Genomic DNA, 22,585 nt, shown 5'->3' with positions numbered 1-22,585 from the left:
GTGACTCCCTTCTTTCCCTTCTCGGACCATCCTCTTCTGTACCGCATGTTGATATCGAAGGCAGACTCGTCCAAGAAAACACAGTTGGTCATGTATTTGGCACTTGTTTTCTTCATCTGAAGAATCCAGTTATACCTTACCTCGATATTCTCCTCACTGTTCTTCGCTACAGGCTGCTTATAGACCTTTTTGAATGTGAGGTTGCATTCGTTGGCCATAAACCTCCTGACAGTCTCTTTCGACACGTTGATCTTGCCAAACACCGAGACGAGATGGTCCATCACGTCTTTAACGTAGACAGATGCATCTTCGGCAACGAATTCTTTAATGCACTTCTTGTGCTCGTTGGTCAGTCCTTTTTTCCTGCCCTTCTTGCCACGGTTGAACAAGTTGTCCGGGTCTTCATCGTACTTCTTCATCCAACGTTGTGCCACTCTGGCGCTTATGTTCAATTGCTTTGCTGCAGCCTTAGCACTAAGCAATTTCTCATCCTTCAGCTTAAAAAACTTGATGATGTCCTCATCAGTGTAAGTATTACGCTGACGAGTAGTCTTGCTTCTTTTTGGTGGGGGGATGCTTGGACTTCCCGCTTGGTTCTCTGTCTGGGCACTCTAAATTGGATTTATATATTTAAATACGTTTTTAATTACCACTTTTTTTTTTAAAAAAAAATACCTCTGAGACTTCTGAAATCCTATCTCTATTTCTTGATTCAAGGAATTGGGAATGGGTTGCTATTGTCTCAAGACCATGATAATCCTCGTCAATTATATGACTCAAAGCTTGAGAACCGTCTTCATTAACGCTCTTTCCTTGACCATCTTCGTACACGAATTTAAAGGAGGACATTTTGTTATAGTAGAAGCTGAGATAATTGAGAAAGGAAGTGTATATTGTTTTCTTTATTACAAGTAAAACTTTATACACGCAATTCTTTTTGTGAAATTCATTCACAAAAGTTAATAGAGTCAGTCACAATGTATTACAGTAAGCCACGTTATATACACTGGAACTAAGGCTTTTGGTTTTATAGCTTCTTGTTGCCACTAACATTTTGAAGAAATCTTTTTATTTCTTAGGTGTCATATATAAATGGGACTTGATGCACTTCTTGCATGATTTTCTGCAAGGAAAAATAATAATACGTGCTTGGTACGTCACTTTTTGTTTTTCTAAAAAAGAAATTAAAATCTTAAAAGTGTGCCTTATTTTTTCAAATTGTGCGCCTTAAATTTTCGAATTGCGCGCCTTACAAATGTTTTTTACTGTATCACACCCAAAGATTTTTTTGTAAACCTTAAGATTGTTTTTGGAATAACGCACTATTCTATAAACAGTAGTCAAGTTGGCCAACAAACCTTCCTTATATAGAATACACAGCAGCCGTGAGGACCCCCCAACCCTCTCCCCCCATTTTGTGAAATGGCCAAAAAATGTTCCTCATTTGTAAAATATGTATTACGTAAAATCTGGTCTGAAAAGGTTTGAAATTTTTATTTGAGAAATAAATTGAAACAAAAAAGCGCAAAAAAGTGTAGAACTAAAAATTAGAGCAAAAATACCCTTGCAATACTAAATAATGTAAACAATATAAGAAAAAACTATGTAATAGCCCAAAAATTGTAGTAGTAACGACTGTTTACTACGATGGGAACGGAGGCAGTAAAGAAACAGCAACAGATGGAGAATATCAAAAACTATAGAAATGAAGACAAAGATTAATATTAATAATAAAATGGGACATGTTCAAACATTGAAATCTTACCTCTTGAAAGCAATAAAGAATAGATTCCACTATGACTTACCTAAAGCAAAAAGAAGCACAAAGTTAATAATAGAAAAACAAACTCAAGCTATTAAGATAAAGATATTTACCTTCGCTAAAGAACACAATGGAGCTACTCAAAATGACCGTAATCTAGAAAACAAAAGTATTAGTAAAGGCTTTATAAACCTATAAATGTACTCTGTTCAGAAAAATACCTTGTTTCAAAGTAAAAGGGCTTCTAATAACAAAGTAGATACATATTATATTTATTAGTACTTACTTGAACTAAAAATGAAAAGAAAGAAAAAAGAAATAAAAGAAATATACTAATCCTTCAGTTAAAATGTCAAGTGCTTGACGTCGGTTGGGATTTTTTTTTGGGGACAAAGTTTTTTTCTTAGTTTTTATTAACTTAGTATTTTTTTCTACAATACAACAAATTTTACAATGAGTGGGAATAATCACGGTCTTTACAAATATTTTTGTAGGTATTGGTCTGATACGGTGCAAAGTACTAAGAAATTGATATTACAAACAGATGAGAGGGAAAAAAACCATAAAATAAGAAACTAGAAAGCTTATTCCAAGAAAAGTCTTATCACCATGAATACCTTGGCTGCTGGCCTTCGCAAATACGAAAGTCTTTGGTCAATTCTGAATATCCTAAGCCAATAAAATCTCTCATTTTTCTTTTTTTGCATTTGCTCTGTCGCAAAATATATTTTTTTCTTTTTCTCTGTCACAAAACTTCTTTTTTTTATTTTTTTCTGTCGCAAAAGGGTTTATTCTCTTTTGCTCAGTCGCATATAAAATATTTTTGCGCAAAATCTACCCAAAATAGTCTAAGACCCTTTTTTCTTCTGCTTTTCTTATTTTTATTTATATATTTACAAGTAATCAGCCAATTGAAATAGATATTTTCGTTTGAGTAACTGTCTGAAACTCAAAACTTCTACGTATTTTTTTATTTTTGAGCTTGAACCTTATTACAGCCAATAAGCACCCTTAACTCAAAATTTGGCCAAAAAAGTTACCATAAACAGGTCAAAAGTCTTTGGGTGTGATATATATATAGTTTTGCGACTAATACTTGTACTTTTTCTTGTTCTTTGGGACATAAATATATCTCATCATATACGAACTATACACTCTATAGTAAGAATAGCTTGAATAAAAATAGAATGTTTTATTTCTATGTGTAGATAAATATATTTATTTTTGAATCAAGTAAATCAAGGAAATCAATAAATAAGTGGCGTAATTATATTTATAAGTAAATAAGTAAGTATGTAAAAGTAAAGAGGTTCTTATAGAAAAGAAATCAATAATAGGGCGTGTGGGTGGGTGTATACAAATGTTGTTGCTGTTGTTTTTTTGTTATATATAAGTGCGTAAGGGTTTATGTAATGCATAGATTATTCTCATATTATTATTGGTTCTTTACTTGTCAGTTACGACAAGTTGTTGGAGTTTAACGATCTTGACAGAACCTGCTTTGAGGGATAGATTCTGGGCACCGTCGTGAGCACGCGTGGAACGAATGGTTTTTGAAGAAGCACCACGGCAATCAGAAGACTGTGCGATGTAACAAGAGAAAAAAAAACAGAATAAGAATAAGGATACCATTTTTGAAATTTCTTTTGGTAGAATTGGTAGAATTGAGTGTAAACTTACTCTGTAGAATGTGATTTTGATCATAGGATCATTTACAACCAAAGACCGGATGTGCTTTGAGTCCAAATTCCAGCAAGGAGATGTAACTAAGTGCAGGTTTAAATGAATTAATAATGGGTTCTTTATGATACAAGGTATGTTTAATTGTCTTATTCTTATTGTTTCTTACCTCCATTGTTGGAAACCATATGCTGTGGTGTTCCTTTGAGATTTGACTGAGGATAGACATCCATGCGGAATTGGCGAGGTCTGGGAGAAACACTCTGGCGAATATTGGTTGTTCCTGTTGACTGATCGTCCTTTGCAGCCATGGCTTGGATTGCGAGAGCAAAGAGCAGTGAGATCTTGAAGAATTGCATATTGTATTATAGCTTATAAAAATCAAGAAAGTGAATTGAAAGAAGTAAAGAAAGAATATATTCCCAAAGACCTTTATTTTATATAAAAATAAAATAAAATTAATGGTGGCAAAGGCACTTTTACTTAATGATCGACGATGGTCTTGGCGTCATTTATGGGATTCATTTCTATTATTACTACTATTTTATCGCACCTTTCTATTATATAATCATATAAAATAAAATAAATAAACCTTTAGAAGCCAGAGAATGATGAAAATGACAGCATATGGCTACACAAAAAAATAGTGAATGATATTATTATTACTATTATTTAATATGACTTTGAATAATATCTATAAACCAAGGTTATTTTTATTATTTCTACGGATTTTCTGTACTCTATATATAAATTATATTATATTATAGCATGGCATGGCACAGCAGATAGTAGCCTAGTATAATTTGTCTTTCTTATTCTGTGTACGACACCAATACTTGGAAGGCAAAATAAGACAGATATATATATATATATATATATATATTGAATCCCTGGAATATCCAGGTACAAAGCTAACCCGACATGTTCTAAACCTATTTTATTTTGGGATTATATATCTGTGACGTAGATCTAATACCATTCTATTAGAACAGGAACCATCTTTACATTGCTATATCCAATTGTATTGTTATTGTTATTGTTATCATTATCTTTATTGTTAATAGGGTTATTGAATGTGATTAAAGTCTACTGACCATCAATCGTCAAAGGAATAACCAAAGCGTTGGTTTTAAATAAAGTAATGTCTATATAGTCATACTTCTTTTATTGGTCAATTTGTAAACAAGTATTTTTTTTTTTATATATCTAATATTTATTCACTACTAAAACTAAATATATCCGAGAAATATCAGCTAGCCTTTATCAAATATCTCGTTAGGTGAATGAGAAAGACATGGATATAAAGAGAAAACAAGATTATTCACTAATCATTATTTGGGTCTATCCAATTTGATGTTTATAATTAACTCTTTCTGTTTCATTTATAGATTCTGCACAAATATTCCAAGCTAGATTATATAAGGATAGGCGCATCTGTATGTAAATGTAAATGTGTAGCAGTAGCAGTAATATTATTATTATTATTATCATTATTATTAGTATTATTTATAAAGACCAAGAAAAAACAAAGCATAAAGTAAAGGCAACGGTGGCAGTATTGGATGAACACACACACAAAGAGAGAAAGAGGGACAGACGTGTTATTCTCATAGTTTGGATACAAATCTATTTTGTTGTTGTTGTTGTTGTTCACACTTCAAACTCGCCTTCAGATGAATCATCTTCATTTTCATCGTCATCATCATAGTCATCCTCTTCTTCTGATGAGTCGTCTTGAGTTTCTCGCAGTGCAATCAAACGTTCGGCATTCATTGGAGTTTCGACAAGAATATAAGGTGCCAACTCAAATGAGAATGCCAAGTCACCCAAACCTAGTGAATGTTTGGTAGGAGTAGTGTCTGATTCATTTTGAGACGTAGATGTAGATGTAGATGTAGATGTAGGTGTAGGTGTAGGTGTAGGTGTAGGTGTAGATGTAGATGTAGGTGTGGATGTGGATATGGCTCCATTAGTTGTATTGGTCGTATTTGCGGAAGTAAAGATGGAATTGGTGTCTGGCTGAGGTTTGGATTGTAAAGAAGAAGAAGAAGAAGAAGAGGATGGTATTGTTGTTGGTGCTGTTAAAGTCGTAGAGGTCGAGGTTGGTAAGGATGATGATAGAGATGATGCTGATGCTGATGATGGTAATGAATGTGATGATGATAATGCTGTATTTGCTGTATTTGTTGCAGTGGTTGGTAAAGATGATGCTATTGTTGATGTTGACGAGCTGGGCATACACACTCCAATAGGACGATTGATACGTCGTTTGGTAATCGTGCTAAAGATTATTGATTTGATGTAGCTCTACAGAATTAATTGATCACATTAGTAGCAAGTATCTTGAACAATTTGTCTGTTTGCTTCTTCTTACCTCTGTGGCAAATAGCATTGCATGAACAGCATCTTCGGTAACTCCTCCCAATAATCCATGTTCTAGTGCTGTACTTGTCATACGCGAATGTAAAGTCTGAGCACTTGGAAGTTCCTTTAGATCAGCGCACAAAGGAGCCAATAAACCACGGGCATAATCTGCATTAAAGCCTTTTTGTTTTTGTTTTTTTATAAGTAGATGAATATGAAATCATTAAATCCGATCGAATTGACTTACTTGGTGGTAGACGATCTAAAGGAAGAGGCGGAGGAGGGCCTTGACTGACACGAGGACCAAGTAGTGTGTCTACAAAAGGATTTAGTTTATCCTTTCCAGACTATATATATATATATAAATAAATAAAAATAAAAGTAAGTAAATTATGGTTATAATAGCAATCCAAAAAAAAAATTGCTACGTATTTTACTTTTACAAGTGACTTGAGTCGATCCCTTTCGGTTTTGGAGAGAGCCATGACATCCATCTTTAATTTTTGTTTGCGAGGGTCTTGATCCACATCTTGATCCAGTCCACCTTCCTTGCCTCTTTTCCGTTTAGCCCACCCTACTGCACGATCCCTTGAAGGAGGTGGAACTGCTGTCTGAGCATTGTGGATAGTACTAAGAATAAATGCATTATGAAGGTGTGCTAAACAACAATAAGTAATTAATTAATTAATTGATTAATTAACAAACAAGCAAACAAATACAATAATATAATATAATAATAAGCATATGTCTATTAACCACAAGCAAAACCAGAACAAGTTTGGGCTTGTTTGTTTTATATAATGAGCTATTGATATACCATTGTGTCGACTGAGGTAAAGACTGGCATAAAAATCAAATTCTTGACGGTTTAGTTTTCCAATGACAAAATCGCGAAGAGCATCCCAGTATAAAGGTCCATTTTCTCCCAATGCATCTGCCAGGAGTTGTTTGAGAGCAATGACGTCTTGTCTGCCGTTTGAAATGGTTTGTGAAAAGTGGCTTTGGGGTACATGATGAGTTGAATTGTTGCTGTCATGAGAGTTGGGTTTTCCAGATGGTGTGATTAAAATCGGTGCAGCCATTGTAACCGTCATGTCTAGGCCAAAAAAGAAAAGAGGCAAAAATAAAGCAATATAATAGAAGAAGGAGAGGAGAAGAAGAGGTTTTCTTTGTTTGTGTGTATACAAGTATACCAACAGATAAAGATAAAGATGTATATATATATATATATATATGTATATAAGCGTAGTATAGTATAGTGTGTACACAAAATATATAGGAATATTAATGTGTGTATATATGGCGTATATAGAAATATTATAATACAAAATATCGCTTCCTTTCTCTCTCTCTCTCTTTTTTGTACTTAAAGCGTGCGAGTAAGAATACTAGATAAAGAAGGGATGGAGGGAGAAAGAGTATTCCAGGATATTAAAGCCCCGAAATAAAATGATAATGGTCACAGATTTGTGATGATGCTGATGCTGATGCTGATGTTTATTTATTTATTTTTTATTACCATTTTGTTAAGCTAAAATTTGAAACAGATAAATTTCACAAAATTCCACAAAGTTTCAAAGAATTTCATAGACTTTAATGTAATTTCTATATATGGATAAATATAATTAGAAAGTAAAGTAAAATAATGCGGTGGTCAAACAATAGCAACAATAGGAATAACAATAAGAAGAGCATATATACAAAAATTCATCTCCTTTATTCTATTCTCCTTACTCCTTACTACTTTGCTACTAGTACTAAGCAAAAAAGGTAGATGCAAGTGCGCCTTTGTGCGTATATCAGAAACAGTTATAGACAACAACAACAACAAAATAGCTAAATACTTGGCCTCTTTTTGCTTTGTTTCAATATTTTGGAAAGTCGATTCCAATCGTTTCGATCGATTTGCGAATTGTAGGCAAAAGAAAGCTAAAAAAGAATGACATATGGGAATAAGTGGCTTATAATTGTCGATTTTTTTTTAAATATTTTCTTTTCTTCTTTTTTTCAATAAAAAAATAAAAAAAAAAAAAAAGACAGGCAGGCAGGCAGGCAGATATCTATTGTTAATTATATAATATTATCGATAATTGTCCTTTTTAGCTATAATCCAACTCGTCATAAATTCAAAAGGATTTTTACAAAAACAATCATCACCACTAATGACAATCACTATTTTCTCCCATTAAAAATTAAAACCGATATTTCTTTTTTTTTTTTAAAAAAAAAAATACCAGTTCCCTCGATCACATACATAAATCAATCAAAATCAAAATCAATCGAAAAATATTAATAATAGAATTCTATATACCTACAATATCCATATATACTTCTTGCAGATATATTTACCTTTTGTTTTTTTTTTTTTTTAAGAAAAAAATAAAATCTCGTTATTATTGACACTTTCAATAAACCACTGCTAAATAGCAATATGCTATTTGCTATTATATGTTGTATATACATGTACATATATGTACATAAGAAAAAAAAGCAAGTCCAGACAAGTTCAATACCAGGAAGAGGGTCATTTTCTCTATTTTTTTTTCTCTCTCATTTATTTATTTATTTTATATATATAAAATTATCTGTATATTACACACACACACACACACACTACACACACACACACACACACTACACACACACACACACTCATAATCTTTCTCTCTCTCTCTCACTCACTTTGCACACTCTACATACATACACATACAACATCACACACTACACAACACACTACACTCGCAACACATACATTGTATATTATATATTGTGTGTATATATTTACATATTGTATATATACACAAAAAAAATATTTATTTTTTTTAAAGAAAAAGAAGGGGAAGACGCATACACACACACCACACATTACACATTACACACACACACACACACAAACAAAAAGATAAAATATATATAAAAAAAAGGCTAAAAAAAAATAAAGACGAAACTGAACAAAAAAAAAAAAGAAAGGCTGATTAACGATGGCACATTCAACCAAGAGGTCAAGCAAGGCTAAATCAACAACTTCTTCGGCAGGAAAGAAACGACCAATTTCATCCCCATCTCAGTCACCAACCTCCAGCCAATGCAGCCCATCTACATCACACACCTTCTCATCCACATCTGATGAACCAGCCCAAAAGAAACACAATCCTGGACATTCGAATGATTACGACGATAGATCATCTAGATCGACCAATCAATCTACCTCACGTAGTCCTCGTATTGCAGTACAACGTTCAGTCCCAGCCTTTTTGAACAAGCTATACAAGTACGTTTGAACCACCGATATTTTCTTTTGTTGTTGTTTTTTGTTGTTGTTTTTGATGGACTAGAAGAAGAAGAAAAAGAAAGCTATATACATACATGTATATATGTATATACATACATGTATATATGTATATATGTATGTGCGTAGTGTGTGATGTGTGTGATGTGTGTGTGTGATATGTGCGTAGTGTATTGAATCACATTGAATTGGATCAGACTGTATATTATATATGAGTGTATGTCTAATAACCGAAAATAATGAATCGAAATACCTCTTTTCCTTGTTCTATAGTATGGTAGAAGACGAGACAACAAACGATCTTATCCGGTGGTCTGTTGACGGTGCCTCGTTTACAGGTGAAAAATCTATTATTTTATCAAATTTCTCTTTCTTCTTTCTTTCCTTCAATTCTTTCTCTCTCTTTTCTTTCTTTTATTTACCTCTTGAACCTATACTCTCTTTTGAAATATTATACATACGCAAAAGATATATTGTGAAAAGAAAATGAAAAATGAAATATCAAAAAAACAAAAGAAGAAGAAGAAGAAGAAGAAGAAGAAGAAATGTTTTCAATTCAAATTAGATCATATTCAATAATTTAAATGGATAGTATTAGCAATTAGTAGTATCATACCTTTCTCTTTCAATTATTTGTAATGTATAGACTTTGTATATACATTATACATTATATATATATATATATATATATAATATATATATATAATATCATACAAATACAAATACACACATATATGTAATATGTATATGTGTGTACATCCTCTAGTCGAGCAACATGAAGAATTCGCAAAATCAGTCCTGCCGCGTTTCTACAAGCACAATACCTTTGCATCGTTTGTGCGCCAGTTGAACATGTACGACTTCCACAAGGTACCTCACCCACAACAAGGCATTCTCCTAGCAGACAACGACCGAGAACTGTGGGAGTTTAGCAATCCTCACTTTCAACGTGGCAGGCCAAACCTCCTGGTGCGTGTGACACGGAAGCGCAACCGCGACCGTGACCGTGACCGTACCAACCGCGACCGTGACACAGTAGAGGCAGAACAGGTCAACCTGGCCAGTCTTGTCAAAGATATTACTGCGATTCGGAAGCACCAGACCACAATCAGTTCCGAGTTGCACGACCTCCACAGGGACAACGAAATCCTCTGGCAAGAAACTCTCTCGGCACGTGAAAAACACCAGCGCCACCAGGATGTCATTCAGAAGATCCTCCAGTTCTTAACCACAGCATTCAACAGCGAGCAGGCACCGATTGATATGAGTAAGCATGCTCAATTTATGTTGGGAAAACACAACGAGTACATTAGAATTCCCCAAAACAAACCATTGGTTCAAAATATCCAAAGTCCCATGGTAAATGGATCAATTATTAGCAGTGAGAGAGTGGTTGAAGGGTATTCAGGTATGCCTAAACAAAACAAGATATATATATATATATACATATATACATATATTATAATTTTCAACTCTCTTTCCATAACAAGATTAGTACATTGGCTTTAAAAGAAAGATTATATATATATATATATATATATATATATATATATATATATAAAAGTAGTAGCAATGATTAACAGCATATTGCGCGCACACACACACACACACACACATACACATACACATACACACACGTATATATATGTGCGTGTGTGTGTATGTGTATATACATAAAAAATATAAATATAAATCAATTAAATTAATAGGAGCCCACAATACACAGCAGCAACAAGCCAAGGGGCTAATTCAAGAAGCCGCCTCACTTGCTGGAATGGTCCTCGAGAGCACTCTTGGTGTACAAGCACAATCGGGTAAGTATGCAGCTACTGGCCGCCCGGTCGATCTTCAGAGCATGGTGAACCGTCTGTACTCAAAACTCAATCCATCGCTTTCACCACAAACGCCATTAACAGAATCTCCGGTCTATAACAACACCAATAATCACAGCAATCAGAATAACAACAATAGTAACCACCTTGAACCACTCCACCACCACCACCAACAGCACCAACAACAACAGCACCAACAACAACAGCAGCAGTTACAGGCAATCCCAGCGGACCTCGGGGTATTTTCACAGACTCTCAATACAGCCACCCGATCCGCCCAGGCCATTTCGCAGGACATTGATGACCTCCAGTTTAATATTGAGGCGCTGGCGGCCGATATTGGCATTGACGCTAGCCATTTTCAAGACTTGGGTACCCAGATGGACATGGATCAGTTTGCAGATGATTACAGTGATATGATCACGTCAGCCAGTCGCAGGGACCGAATTGACTTGTATGAATTGGCAGGCGGGTCGTATGTCAAGAATGCATATGACCAGATATCTCCAATGGGTTCCCAGTCAGGTGGGAAAGCACAGCATGCTCACACACAGCCACTATCAACATTAGCATCAACACCCACCCCCCCACCCCCGCCAACGCCCACACCTCCACTCCCATCACAACACTTACCACACTTACCACATCAGCATCATAACCATCATCCTCATCATCAGCAACAGCAACAGCAACACTCAACACCACCCCAACAACATATTCCAATCAATCCGCGCGCCCAGACCCAGGCTCAGGCTCAGTCTCAGGTACATGTTCAGGTACAACCACAAATACAAATACAAGCACATATCCATGGCCACTCCTACCCAAATCCCCACCCCAATTCCCACCTTTATGCCCATCCTCAAACTCAAACTCAAGCTCAAGCACAGTCTCAGGCTCAGGCTCATAGCCAGGCTTCTGCTCCAGCTTCTGCTCCAGCTTCTGCTCCAGCTTCTGCTCCTGCTCAAACTCACATCTATGCTCAGGCCCATCATATTCAGGGACATGGGCACGGACATACGACCATTCAAGCCCATACGAACAATGCTCATGTTCATGTTCAAGCTCAGTCCCAGGTACATAACATAAAGGATTATATAGCCAAAAAGAAAAATAGAGTAAAAAAGGAAAGTTGGAAATAATTGTACTCTCAAATCTCAAATCTCAAATCTCAATCTTAAACGCAGGCACAAGCACAAGCACAAGCACAAGCACAAACACAAACACAACAGGTTCATGTACAAGCAAAATTAGATACTCAAGGTCAAGGTCAAGGTCAAGGTCAAGGTCAGGGTCAAGGTACAACAGCTGAATGAAGATTAGATTTTGTGTATAAAATACATAGATATTTGTATACTCGAATGTTTTTTTTTTTTATTTATTTTTTTAATTTTTTTTTACAAAAGGGATTCATTTTGGTCAGCCAGAACCCCCAATTTCGTCTCTATTTCATCAATTGCTTAAATCCATGGGATCTGCAGCAGCAGCAACAGACCTTTCGGGGGACAAGTTGGTTGATCCTCTTGACTGCCAGACAACCGGTGGTCTTGGACGAGTACCACTTCCGTCACTTCATCAACATCAACCTCAGCAAGCTCAGCAAGCCCAGCAACATCAACAGCACCAATCAGTGGAAGAACCGACTCACTATTCGCCTTTTTATGCTTCTGGCTTTCCAGAAATTCCTGTTACCTTGGCAGGATGTGAATCTATATGTGGCCATCAAACTCTTCATGTTGATGAAGATGAAGAATGAGCCAGTCCAGTTCAATTCAATTCAATTCAATTCAATTCAGTAAAATCAATAAAATTAATAAATAAATGAATAAAGAGAGTATCAAAAATATATGTATTTTTATTGTACATTGTACATTGTATATTATATATATTATTATATTATATATATAAATATAAATATAAAATAAATATATAACGAATATCTGTTTCATGTTCATCTAATCAATCATTGATTAAACTGTTGAATATTATTGCTAATTATGATTCCGATAAAAAAAAATATCAATTAGATAATAGATAACTAAGTATCGGTAGGCGACGGGATGGAAATATGTATATACAGCCAAAAAGTAATTTAATCAATACTCAATACTCAATACTCAATACTCAATACTCAATACTCAATACACACACATCACATACACATCACATACACATCACATTCATAGTAAATTGTAGATATTGGACATATAGCACATAATAGAGCATAAAGTTTCTTTTCTTTTTAAATAAATAAAATAAAATTTTCATCAGTGTTATGATTTTTTTTTTTTTTTTTTGGTTTATTTCTCCGTAGTTATCCGAGACATCCAGATAAGCTATAAACAGGAAATCCTATGGTTGAGAGATGGCTGGCACGTTTTTGATTGGCTCCATTCATCTCGGCCATCACATTGATATCCCGACCAGCATCTTATCGCTTTCTTTCTCCTCTACTCCACTCCACTCCACTCATTCTTATCAAACTCCATCGAACTATCCATTTTGACCAAGATCGACCATGAACAATGCAATTCCTTTAGCTGTCTATTTAAGCCAAACCCCCCAAAAGCCTTTTATTTTTTGCTTTTTTATATACATACAAATCTATGATCAATAGTCTAATATAATAAATTGTATTATATTATATTATATTAAATACAGTTTCTAGTATAATATAATGAGTAATTCAATAGAATAACCTTATTAACTGTGTATATATATATATAAAAAAACTCAATTTCATTTAATAACACAAAAGCATTAAAGAAAAAAAAAATAGCAAAATAAAATAAAGCGCTTCATTTATATATTTTGTATTTTATTTTAAAGCTCTTTGTAATTGAATAGCATGTGACCATTAGATCAGACGGCATGAGAGAGTCACTGTACAACCATCTAGACTTCATTGGTTCCTGGTGTTCCCAAGATAAGCAAAATGCCCTTCTTTACATACACATACACATACACAAATAAAATAAAATAAAAAATATATATATACAATTTTTTATATATATATATATATTTTTTTTTTTTATTATTTAATTGTCTATATAAACTCCCAAGCTTCATTCTTCCTAAAAATTCTTGCCGCCCCCCATACGTTGACCACTCCCCTACTCCTCCATATATTTTTTTTTCTCTTTCTTTCTTTCTTGTTACTTTATACTTTTTTTTCATTTTTCTCTTTTAATATCTCTTGCGCTATTGCTAGTCTACCTGCAATCAATCTATACATAAAAACTACACGCACAACTTCCTTACACTGTATATAATGTCAACCATTACTAATAACAATTCGTGGGCGGGCGCCATCCCGGCTGCCCAGGGTCTGTACAACCCCGAGCTCGAAAAAGATGCCTGTGGCGTTGGCTTCATGGTCCACGTCAAAGGTGTCAGATCGCACAAGATCCTCAGTGATGCTAGCAGCATTCTCTGCAACATGACCCATAGAGGTGCCAGTGGTGCCGACATCCGTGACGGTGACGGTGCTGGTGTCATGACCGGAATACCCCATCAATTCTTCGTCAACGAAACCCAGAGAGAACTCGGAATCTCTTTACCCCAAGAAGGCCAATACGCCGTCGGAAACCTGTTCATGAAAGGCGACGAGGACTCTGTCCAGGAGTCCAAGATGGTCTTTGAGACGCTGGCTTCGTCACTCAACCTCAACGTCCTCGGCTGGCGTTCAGTCCCCCGCGACTCAACCATCATCGGCCCTGCCGCCAAGTCCAAGGAGCCCGCGATCGTACAGCCCTTTGTCGTACTCGCAGACCAGTCAGACTTTGACGAACAGCGCTTCGAACGCCAGCTCTATGTCCTTCGCAAGCATGCAACCCACACCCTCACAATGAAAAAGTGGTTCTATGTCTGCTCTCTCTCAAACAAAAACATCGTCTACAAGGGTCAGCTCACCCCAAAGCAGGTCTACCAATACTTCCACGATCTTAACAACGTCCAGTACACAACCCACTTTGCTCTTGTCCATTCTCGTTTCTCCACAAACACCTTTCCCTCATGGGATCGTGCTCAACCCATGCGTTGGTGTGCTCACAATGGTAATTATTATTATTATTATTATTTTTTTTTAATTTTTTTTTCTTTATTAACACTCATTATTACAACTAACCAATAGGTGAAATCAACACTCTTCGTGGTAATAAGAACTGGATGCGTTCCCGTGAAGGTGTCATGGCCTCTGACAAGTTCGGTTCCGAACTCGAGCTACTTTACCCTATCATTGAAGAAGGCGGCTCTGACTCGGCTGCTTTCGATAACGTCCTCGAACTGCTGGTCATCAACGGTGTCGTTTCTCTGCCCGAAGCTGTCATGATGATGATTCCCGAAGCATGGCAGAACAACGACGCAATGAGCCCGGACATGAAGGGCTTCTATAGATGGGCTGCCTCGCTCATGGAACCCTGGGATGGCCCTGCTCTCTTCACTTTCTCTGATGGCCGCTACTGTGGTGCCTCCTTGGATCGCAACGGTCTCCGTCCCTGTCGCTACTACTTGACCACCGATGACATCATGATCTGTGCCTCAGAAGTCGGAACCGTCTACGTTGATCCTGAAACCATCGTCCAAAAGGGCCGTCTGCAGCCTGGCCGCATGTTGCTCGTCGATACCGTCGAGGGTGTGATTGTCGATGACAAGGAACTCAAGCAAAAGACTGCCGCCAAGTTTAGCTTCAACGAGTGGGTCAAGTCCCAGCAGATCACCCTGACCAGCATCGTCGACAAGGCACGCGAGGAATCCGCGTTCGAGGTCCAGTTGGACGACTACTCTGTCCAGACTGACCCCCGTCTCAAGGCTTTCGGATACACTCTCGAACAGCTCAACCTTCTCATGATCCCCATGGCCAGCACTGGAAAGGAAGCCCTGGGCTCCATGGGTAACGACACCGCTCTTGCCTGTCTGTCTGAGCAGCCCCGTCAGATCTACGAGTACTTCCGCGAGCTCTTTGCCCAGGTCACCAACCCTCCCATCGATCCTATCCGTGAGGAGATCGTCATGTCTCTCGAGTGCTACGTTGGTCCTGAAGGCAATATTCTTGAGATCGACGAGGCCCAGTGCAACCGTCTGGCTCTCCCTTCACCTGTGCTCTCAATGGAAGAACTTTCTGCCATCAAGTCCATGGAGAACTTCTATCCCTCCTGGAAGGTTGCTACCATTGACATCACTTTTGCCAAGGAGACCGGTATCCAGGGTTACGTTGATGCCATTGAGCGTGTCTGTACCGAGGTTACCCAGGCCATCGAAGATAACTACAAGGTCGTCATTCTCTCTGACCGTGCCGTCTCTAGCGACCGTGTTGCCATCTCTTCTCTCATTGCCGCCGGTGGTGTCCACCACCATCTCGTCCGCCACAAGCAGCGTTCCAAGATCGCCCTCATGGTCGAGACTGCCGAAGCCAGAGAAGTCCACCACTTCTGTGTTCTGTTGGGTTACGGTGTTGATGCCATCTGTCCTTACCTTTCCATGGAGGCCATGATGAAGCTCTGCCGCGAGGGTGCTGTTCACGAGGGACTGACTGCCCAGAAGCTGATCTACAACTTCAAGAAGGGTATTGACAATGGTATCATGAAAGTCATGTCCAAGATGGGCATTTCTACTCTTGCTTCTTACAAGGGTGCTCAGATCTTCGAGGCCCTCGGTGTAGATGACACTGTGATCTCCCGCTGCTTCACCGGTACAGCCTCGCGTATCAAGGGTGTCACATTTGATATCTTTGCCCTCGATGCCCTGACTTTGCATGAGAGCGGTTACCCTTCACGCAACATTGTCCAGCCCGTCGCTCTTCCCGAATCTGGCGAGTACCACTGGCGTGACGGTGGAGAGGCACACATTGCCGATCCCTCTGGTATTGCAAACCTCCAGGATGCCGTCCGTGAGAAGAACCAGTCGTCATATGATGCTTATACCCGCAACGCCTATGAAGCCATCAAGAAGTGTACTCTGCGTGGCATGCTCGAGTTTGACTACGAGAAGGCCAAGCCTATTCCCATTGAGCAAGTCGAGTCCTGGGATTCGATTGTCAAGCGCTTTGTCACTGGTGCCATGTCCTACGGCTCTATTTCTATGGAGGCTCACTCTTCGCTCGCTATTGCCATGAACAAGCTCGGCGGAAAGTCCAACACTGGTGAGGGTGGTGAGAAGCCCGCTCGTTCGATCCCCCTCGAGAACGGCGACAGCATGCGCTCGGCCATCAAGCAGGTTGCATCTGGTCGTTTCGGTGTCACTTCATTCTACCTTTCTGATGCCGAGGAGTTGCAGATCAAGATGGCCCAGGGTGCCAAGCCCGGTGAGGGTGGTGAGTTGGCTGGTGGCAAGGTTTCTGAGGAGATCGCTTCTACCCGCAAGACCACTCCTGGTATCGGTCTCATTTCCCCCCCTCCCCATCACGACATTTACTCTATCGAGGATCTCAAGCAGCTCATTTACGATCTCAAGTGTGCTAACCCCCGCTCGCGTGTGTCTGTAAAGCTTGTGTCCGAGGTTGGTGTGGGTATTGTTGCTTCGGGTGTTGCAAAGGCCAAGGCCGATCATATCCTTATCTCCGGTCACGATGGTGGAACTGGTGCTTCTCGCTGGACTGGTATCAAATATGCTGGTCTTCCTTGGGAACTCGGCCTTGCTGAGACTCACCAGACCTTGGTTCTCAACGATCTCCGTGGTCGTGTTATTGTCCAGACCGATGGTCAGATCAAGACTGGTCGTGATATTGCTGTTGCTTGTTTACTTGGTGCTGAAGAGTGGGGTTTCGCTACTACTCCTCTTATTGCTCTTGGTTGTACCATGATGCGCAAGTGCCATTTGGTGAGTTAAAAAATATCTTAAAAAATTATTAAATTAATTTACTAATCTTTTCTTTCTTTTTTCATCTTTTGCTATCTGTAGAACACTTGCCCTGTTGGTATTGCTACCCAGGATCCCGAGCTCCGCAAAAAGTTCGAGGGTTCTCCTGAGCACGTTGTTAACTTCTTCTTCTACTTGGCTGAAGAGCTCCGTAGCTACATGGCCAAGCTTGGTTTCCGTTCCATCAATGAGATGGTTGGTCGCGCCGAGTTCCTCAAGGTCAATGACTCTCTCCGTACCTACAAGACTGCCAACCTTGATCTTTCTCCAATCCTGACCCCTGCAAGCTCTCTCCGCCCTGGCGTTGCCAGCCACTGTGTCAGCAAGCAGAAGCACAACCTCCACGTCCGTCTCGATAACTACTTTATTGAAGAGTCCGAGCCCGCACTCTCGAACAAGGAAAATGTTGTGATTGATGCCCAGGTCGTGAACACCGATCGTGCTCTCGGTACTACTCTCTCTTACCATGTTTCCAAGCGCCATGGCGAGAACGGCCTCCCTGCCGATACTATCCAGATCAAGTTGACCGGTTCTGCAGGTCAGTCTCTCGGTGCCTTCTTGGCCCCTGGTGTGTCCATCGAACTCGAGGGTGATGCCAACGATTATGTCGGCAAGGGTCTGTCTGGTGGTAAGCTTGCCATCTTCCCTCCCAAGTGCTCTACCTTCAAGTCCGAGGAGAACATCATTGTCGGAAACGTCTGCTTGTACGGTGCTACTAGTGGTAAGGCCTTCTTCCGTGGTATTGCTGCCGAGCGTTTCTGTGTCCGTAACTCTGGTGCTATTGCTGTGTGTGAGGGTGTTGGAGATCACGGTTGCGAGTACATGACCGGTGGTCGTGCTGTCATCCTTGGCAAGACTGGTCGCAACTTTGCTGCCGGTATGTCTGGTGGTATTGCCTATGTTCTCGATACCGACGAGACATTCAAGCCCAAGGTCAACATGGAGATGGTCAACCTTGAGACTGTCAATGATGATGAGCGTGTTGCCGAATTGCGTGACCTGATCGAGGATCACTTCCACTATACCGGCTCTCCCTTGGCTGGCCGCATCCTGCAGAATTTCACCGAGTACTTGCCCAAGTTTGTTATGGTTATGCCAGTTGAGTATGGTGAGCTCTTGATGAAGGCCCGCGCTGCTGCTGCCCAGGCCAATGTTCCAGTTGAAGAAGAGAAGGTGTGTGAGCATGAGCATAAGAAGGTCGAGCCAGTGTTGGATGATCTTGAGGACAGTGTCCTTGACGAGGAAGCCATCCTTGCCCGTCGTGCCAAGCTTGACAAGATCAAGGGTTTCATGAAGTACAAGCGCAGAACCGACTCTTACCGCAATGCCTCCAAGCGTACTTCGGACTGGGACGAGATCAACAACCGTCTGACCCGCCCTCAGCTCCACGAGCAGGCCGCCCGCTGCATGGACTGTGGTGTTCCATTCTGTCAGTCTGATACCGGTTGCCCCATTGGTAACATCATTCCCAAGTGGAACGAGCTCGTTTACAAGGACAACTGGAAGGATGCCCTTGACCGTCTTCTGATGACCAACAACTTCCCCGAGTTCACCGGTCGTGTGTGCCCTGCTCCTTGCGAAGGTGCCTGTGTCTTGGGTATCAACGAACCCCCTGTTGCCATCAAGAGCATTGAGTGCGCCATCATTGACCGCGGTTTCGATGAGGGATGGATGGTCCCTACTCCCCCTCTCCAGCGCACTGGTAAGACTGTTGCCATCATTGGTTCCGGCCCTGCTGGTCTTGCTGCCGCCGATCAGCTCAACAAGGCTGGCCACAGCGTCACTGTCTACGACCGTAACGACCGTATGGGTGGTCTGTTGATGTATGGTATTCCCAACATGAAGCTCGACAAGAAGATCGTCCAGCGCCGTGTGGATCTTTTGGCTGCCGAGGGTATTACCTTTGTCCCCAATGCAAACATCGGTGTCGATGTTGATGCCAATGCCATCCGTGCCGAGAACGATGCTCTCATTGTAGCCACCGGTGCCACCTGGCCTCGCGACCTCAAGATCCCCGGCCGTGAGCTCGATGGTGTCCACTTTGCAATGGAGTTCCTCCAGGCCAACACCAAGAGTCTTTTGGATTCTCAGCTCAAGGATGGCCAGTACTTGTCTGCCAAGGACAAGCACGTCGTTGTGATTGGTGGTGGTGACACTGGTAACGATTGTATCGGTACTTCGGTCCGTCATGGCTGCAAGTCCGTTGTCAACTTTGAGCTTCTTCCCCAGCCTCCCAACACCCGTGGTAGCGACAACCCATGGCCCCAGTACCCCCGTGTCTTCAAGGTCGACTATGGTCACTCTGAGGTCAAGGCCCACTTTGGTAACGATCCCCGTGAGTACTGTGTTCTTTCCAAGGAGTTCGTGTCCGATGGCGAGGGAGCTATCAAGGGTATCAACACCGTTCGTGTTGAGTGGACCAAGGACTCTGCTGGTCGCTGGGCAATGAAGGAAATCGAGGGCTCTGAGCAGTTCTTCGAGGCAGATCTTGTCTTGTTGTCCATGGGTTTCTTGGGTCCTGAGGAAGCCGTCTGCAAGCAGCTTTCCCTGAAGCAGGATGGACGTTCGAACATCGAGACCCCCAAGGGCAAGTTCAGTGTCCCCAATGTTGATGGTGTCTTTGCTGCTGGTGATTGTCGCCGCGGTCAGTCTTTGATTGTGCACGGTATTAATGAAGGTCGTCTTTGCGCTCGTGAGGTTGATCAGCACTTGATGGGAAGCACCTATCTCCCCGTTGCAGGTGGTATTAACCAGCGCGCACTCAAGAACACTGTTGCTGCTACCATTACCGTCGAGGCATAAAAAGAAAAAGAATATATATACATACACACATACACACACACACATACATAAAATAAATTACTACTACTACTATTACTATTACTACTATTACTACTATTATCATTATTAGTTTCTTTACTGCTTTTTTTTTTGTTATTATTTTATTGTTCAGTTTATCTTGTATATAACACTTCCTCAACCTCATTTTATTATTAAAAGAAAAATGCAATGTCGAGCGTGTCATTTTATTACTATCCATATTCGTTTATTTATTTATTTATTTATTTCTTAATATCTATTTCTTTAAATATATATAAAAAGAATATGTTACCTTTATATTTGCATGTGTTTGTCTGTCTACTTGTCTGTAAAGAAGTATATGTTGTGGTAGTGAAGTGTATATCAAATAATCAGTTATATTATGCTGTAGTTCTTCTTAATGTATTTATATATGTATATATTAATGCAGAGGAATTGAAAAATACAATGTTTGTATACGGATAATTCTACCATTGTTGCCTTTATACTTGAGATTTAACCAAAGTATCATTGCTCATGAGCATAAGCACTTCTTTAGATTAATGTGCCATATGAGGAATAGTTTTTTTTTCTTTAGATAAGCGTGAGATAATGAATATAAAGATACGGTTAGCTACCGGACAGACTATCACTTTTCTTTCATTCTTTCTATAATGCCAAAGATAGCAAGTATCTTATTCAATATGGCTCTTATCATCCTAAAAAAGCACCAAAGAATATAAACGAAATCATTTTTGGAACCATAATCTTATTTTTCCTCCTCCTTTCTCGTGCCCAACTTTATTACCTCGAGTATGAAATAAGAAGGTGCGTGGGTAATTTGATAAAAACAAACTTATATACTTAATATCAGGACAAAGAGGGTTTTCATTGATTTTTACTATATCATTCACAATCATGGCTAATACCGTACGACTTTATATTTATTTATTTTGGACAACTGTAACAGAGCAGGGGAACATCTCCCATGTAAATAATTCATGGGAACAGTAGCAGATTTAGAATTAAAATAAAAACAGAAAGGGATAGATAGATAGCAAGAGATAAAATAGCCCAACCTATCTATGATTAGATGCAAAATAAAGGAAACTTAATCGATTATCATCACGCCTTTTTTTGATTTTTTTTCCTTGGGGGTAAAGGGTCCCGGTCCAGTTGAGCAAAATAATTAAATACCCAAATGCTAATAAAGATACCTGGATGTCTTGTAAAGCAAATGTATATAAATATTAGACTTTAATAGGAGCCAATTCTACACACAGAGGATCTCAAATTTCATCGTTTGTTTATCAAAGAAAAACCAAGATATCTAAAATATTCAGACTATCGTCGTGTGTGGCATAGTTTACCTTTCTCTCTTTTCTATCAGTATTTTCTAAGATACCAAGATTGCCTTTAAAAGAAAACGTGGGTGATCTCATCTTTGGATTTGGCAAGACAAGGCACAAAGTCTTTGGACTCTACAAAGGACAAAAAGAAAAATAAAGTATAAAGAAGCACAATATATAGATTCTAATGTTAGAGAGGATTGTAAAATGGAAATAAACCTGACGTCAAGTATTAAAAGTATCCCTATCTTGTTTTAGCGTGAACTATGAGAGACGTTTGATAATTCTACATTAGAAAATTTGTTCATTGGAATCAAACCATATTAATCTGCGTGCTTCCAAATACATACTTTGTGCTTTTGTTTATGAAAATTATGAAGCCAATACACAATGGTCTTGTGCAGATATAATTATACCTGTGTACAGTAAGGATATTGTAAAACAACAGTCTTTTGTTTGATGGTCCATAAACCAGTTCAAAACGCACGGGTAAATTTAGGCATAATTGTGCAGCTAATGGCGCATTATTTATCGCACTCTCTTTATTGTACACTTATATTTACTCTCATCGTTCTATTCTTTTAACAAACGTATTTATTTATCGTTCCTTGAATCTTGGCAAGCAATTGACAAACACATACACATGGCAGCCAAA

General features: G+C 39.2%; 5 protein-coding genes across 5 annotated transcripts; 2 read left to right on the top strand and 3 right to left on the bottom strand.

The window, feature by feature from the left end:
• Positions 1-1,601: 1,601 nt before the first annotated feature.
• On the bottom strand, positions 1,602-2,453 carry PHYBLDRAFT_67831 (hypothetical protein; the record flags this gene model as incomplete). Its single annotated transcript, XM_018441854.1, has 5 exons — positions 1,602-1,697; positions 1,766-1,800; positions 1,876-1,918; positions 2,210-2,282; positions 2,380-2,453. The coding sequence occupies 5 exons, from the start codon at positions 2,451-2,453 to the stop codon at positions 1,602-1,604; spliced, it is 321 nt and encodes a 106-aa protein (XP_018293109.1).
• A 513-nt stretch (positions 2,454-2,966) lies between these two features.
• Positions 2,967-3,815, bottom strand: PHYBLDRAFT_78913 (hypothetical protein). The gene is made up of 3 exons (XM_018443401.1): positions 3,612-3,815; positions 3,443-3,528; positions 2,967-3,343 (listed from the first exon to the last, which is right to left on the bottom strand). Exons 1-3 carry the CDS (start codon positions 3,799-3,801, stop codon positions 3,209-3,211), a joined length of 411 nt encoding a protein of 136 aa, XP_018293108.1. The 5' UTR covers positions 3,802-3,815; the 3' UTR covers positions 2,967-3,208.
• Positions 3,816-4,884: 1,069 nt separating this feature from the next.
• Positions 4,885-7,071, bottom strand: PHYBLDRAFT_78912 (hypothetical protein). The gene is made up of 5 exons (XM_018443400.1): positions 6,624-7,071; positions 6,244-6,464; positions 6,054-6,153; positions 5,817-5,986; positions 4,885-5,749 (listed from the first exon to the last, which is right to left on the bottom strand). Exons 1-5 carry the CDS (start codon positions 6,898-6,900, stop codon positions 5,093-5,095), a joined length of 1,425 nt encoding a protein of 474 aa, XP_018293107.1. The 5' UTR covers positions 6,901-7,071; the 3' UTR covers positions 4,885-5,092.
• Positions 7,072-8,787: 1,716 nt separating this feature from the next.
• On the top strand, positions 8,788-10,604 carry PHYBLDRAFT_111270 (heat shock factor-type transcription factor; the record flags this gene model as incomplete). Its single annotated transcript, XM_018428205.1, has 3 exons — positions 8,788-9,077; positions 9,369-9,433; positions 9,862-10,604. 3 exons carry the CDS (start codon positions 8,788-8,790, stop codon positions 10,602-10,604), a joined length of 1,098 nt encoding a protein of 365 aa, XP_018293106.1.
• Positions 10,605-14,198: 3,594 nt separating this feature from the next.
• PHYBLDRAFT_78911 (hypothetical protein) lies at positions 14,199-20,813 on the top strand (the record flags this gene model as incomplete). Its single annotated transcript, XM_018443399.1, has 3 exons — positions 14,199-14,982; positions 15,060-17,743; positions 17,825-20,813. 3 exons carry the CDS (start codon positions 14,199-14,201, stop codon positions 20,582-20,584), a joined length of 6,228 nt encoding a protein of 2,075 aa, XP_018293105.1. The 3' UTR covers positions 20,585-20,813.
• Positions 20,814-22,585: the final 1,772 nt, after the last annotated feature.

The sequence above is a fragment of the Phycomyces blakesleeanus genome (genome assembly GCF_001638985.1).
Source record: "Phycomyces blakesleeanus NRRL 1555(-) unplaced genomic scaffold PHYBLscaffold_8, whole genome shotgun sequence".
NCBI lineage: Eukaryota > Fungi > Mucoromycota > Mucoromycetes > Mucorales > Phycomycetaceae > Phycomyces > Phycomyces blakesleeanus.
Note: the sequence above shows the minus strand (reverse complement) of the source record. Positions and strands in the feature narration are given on the sequence as shown.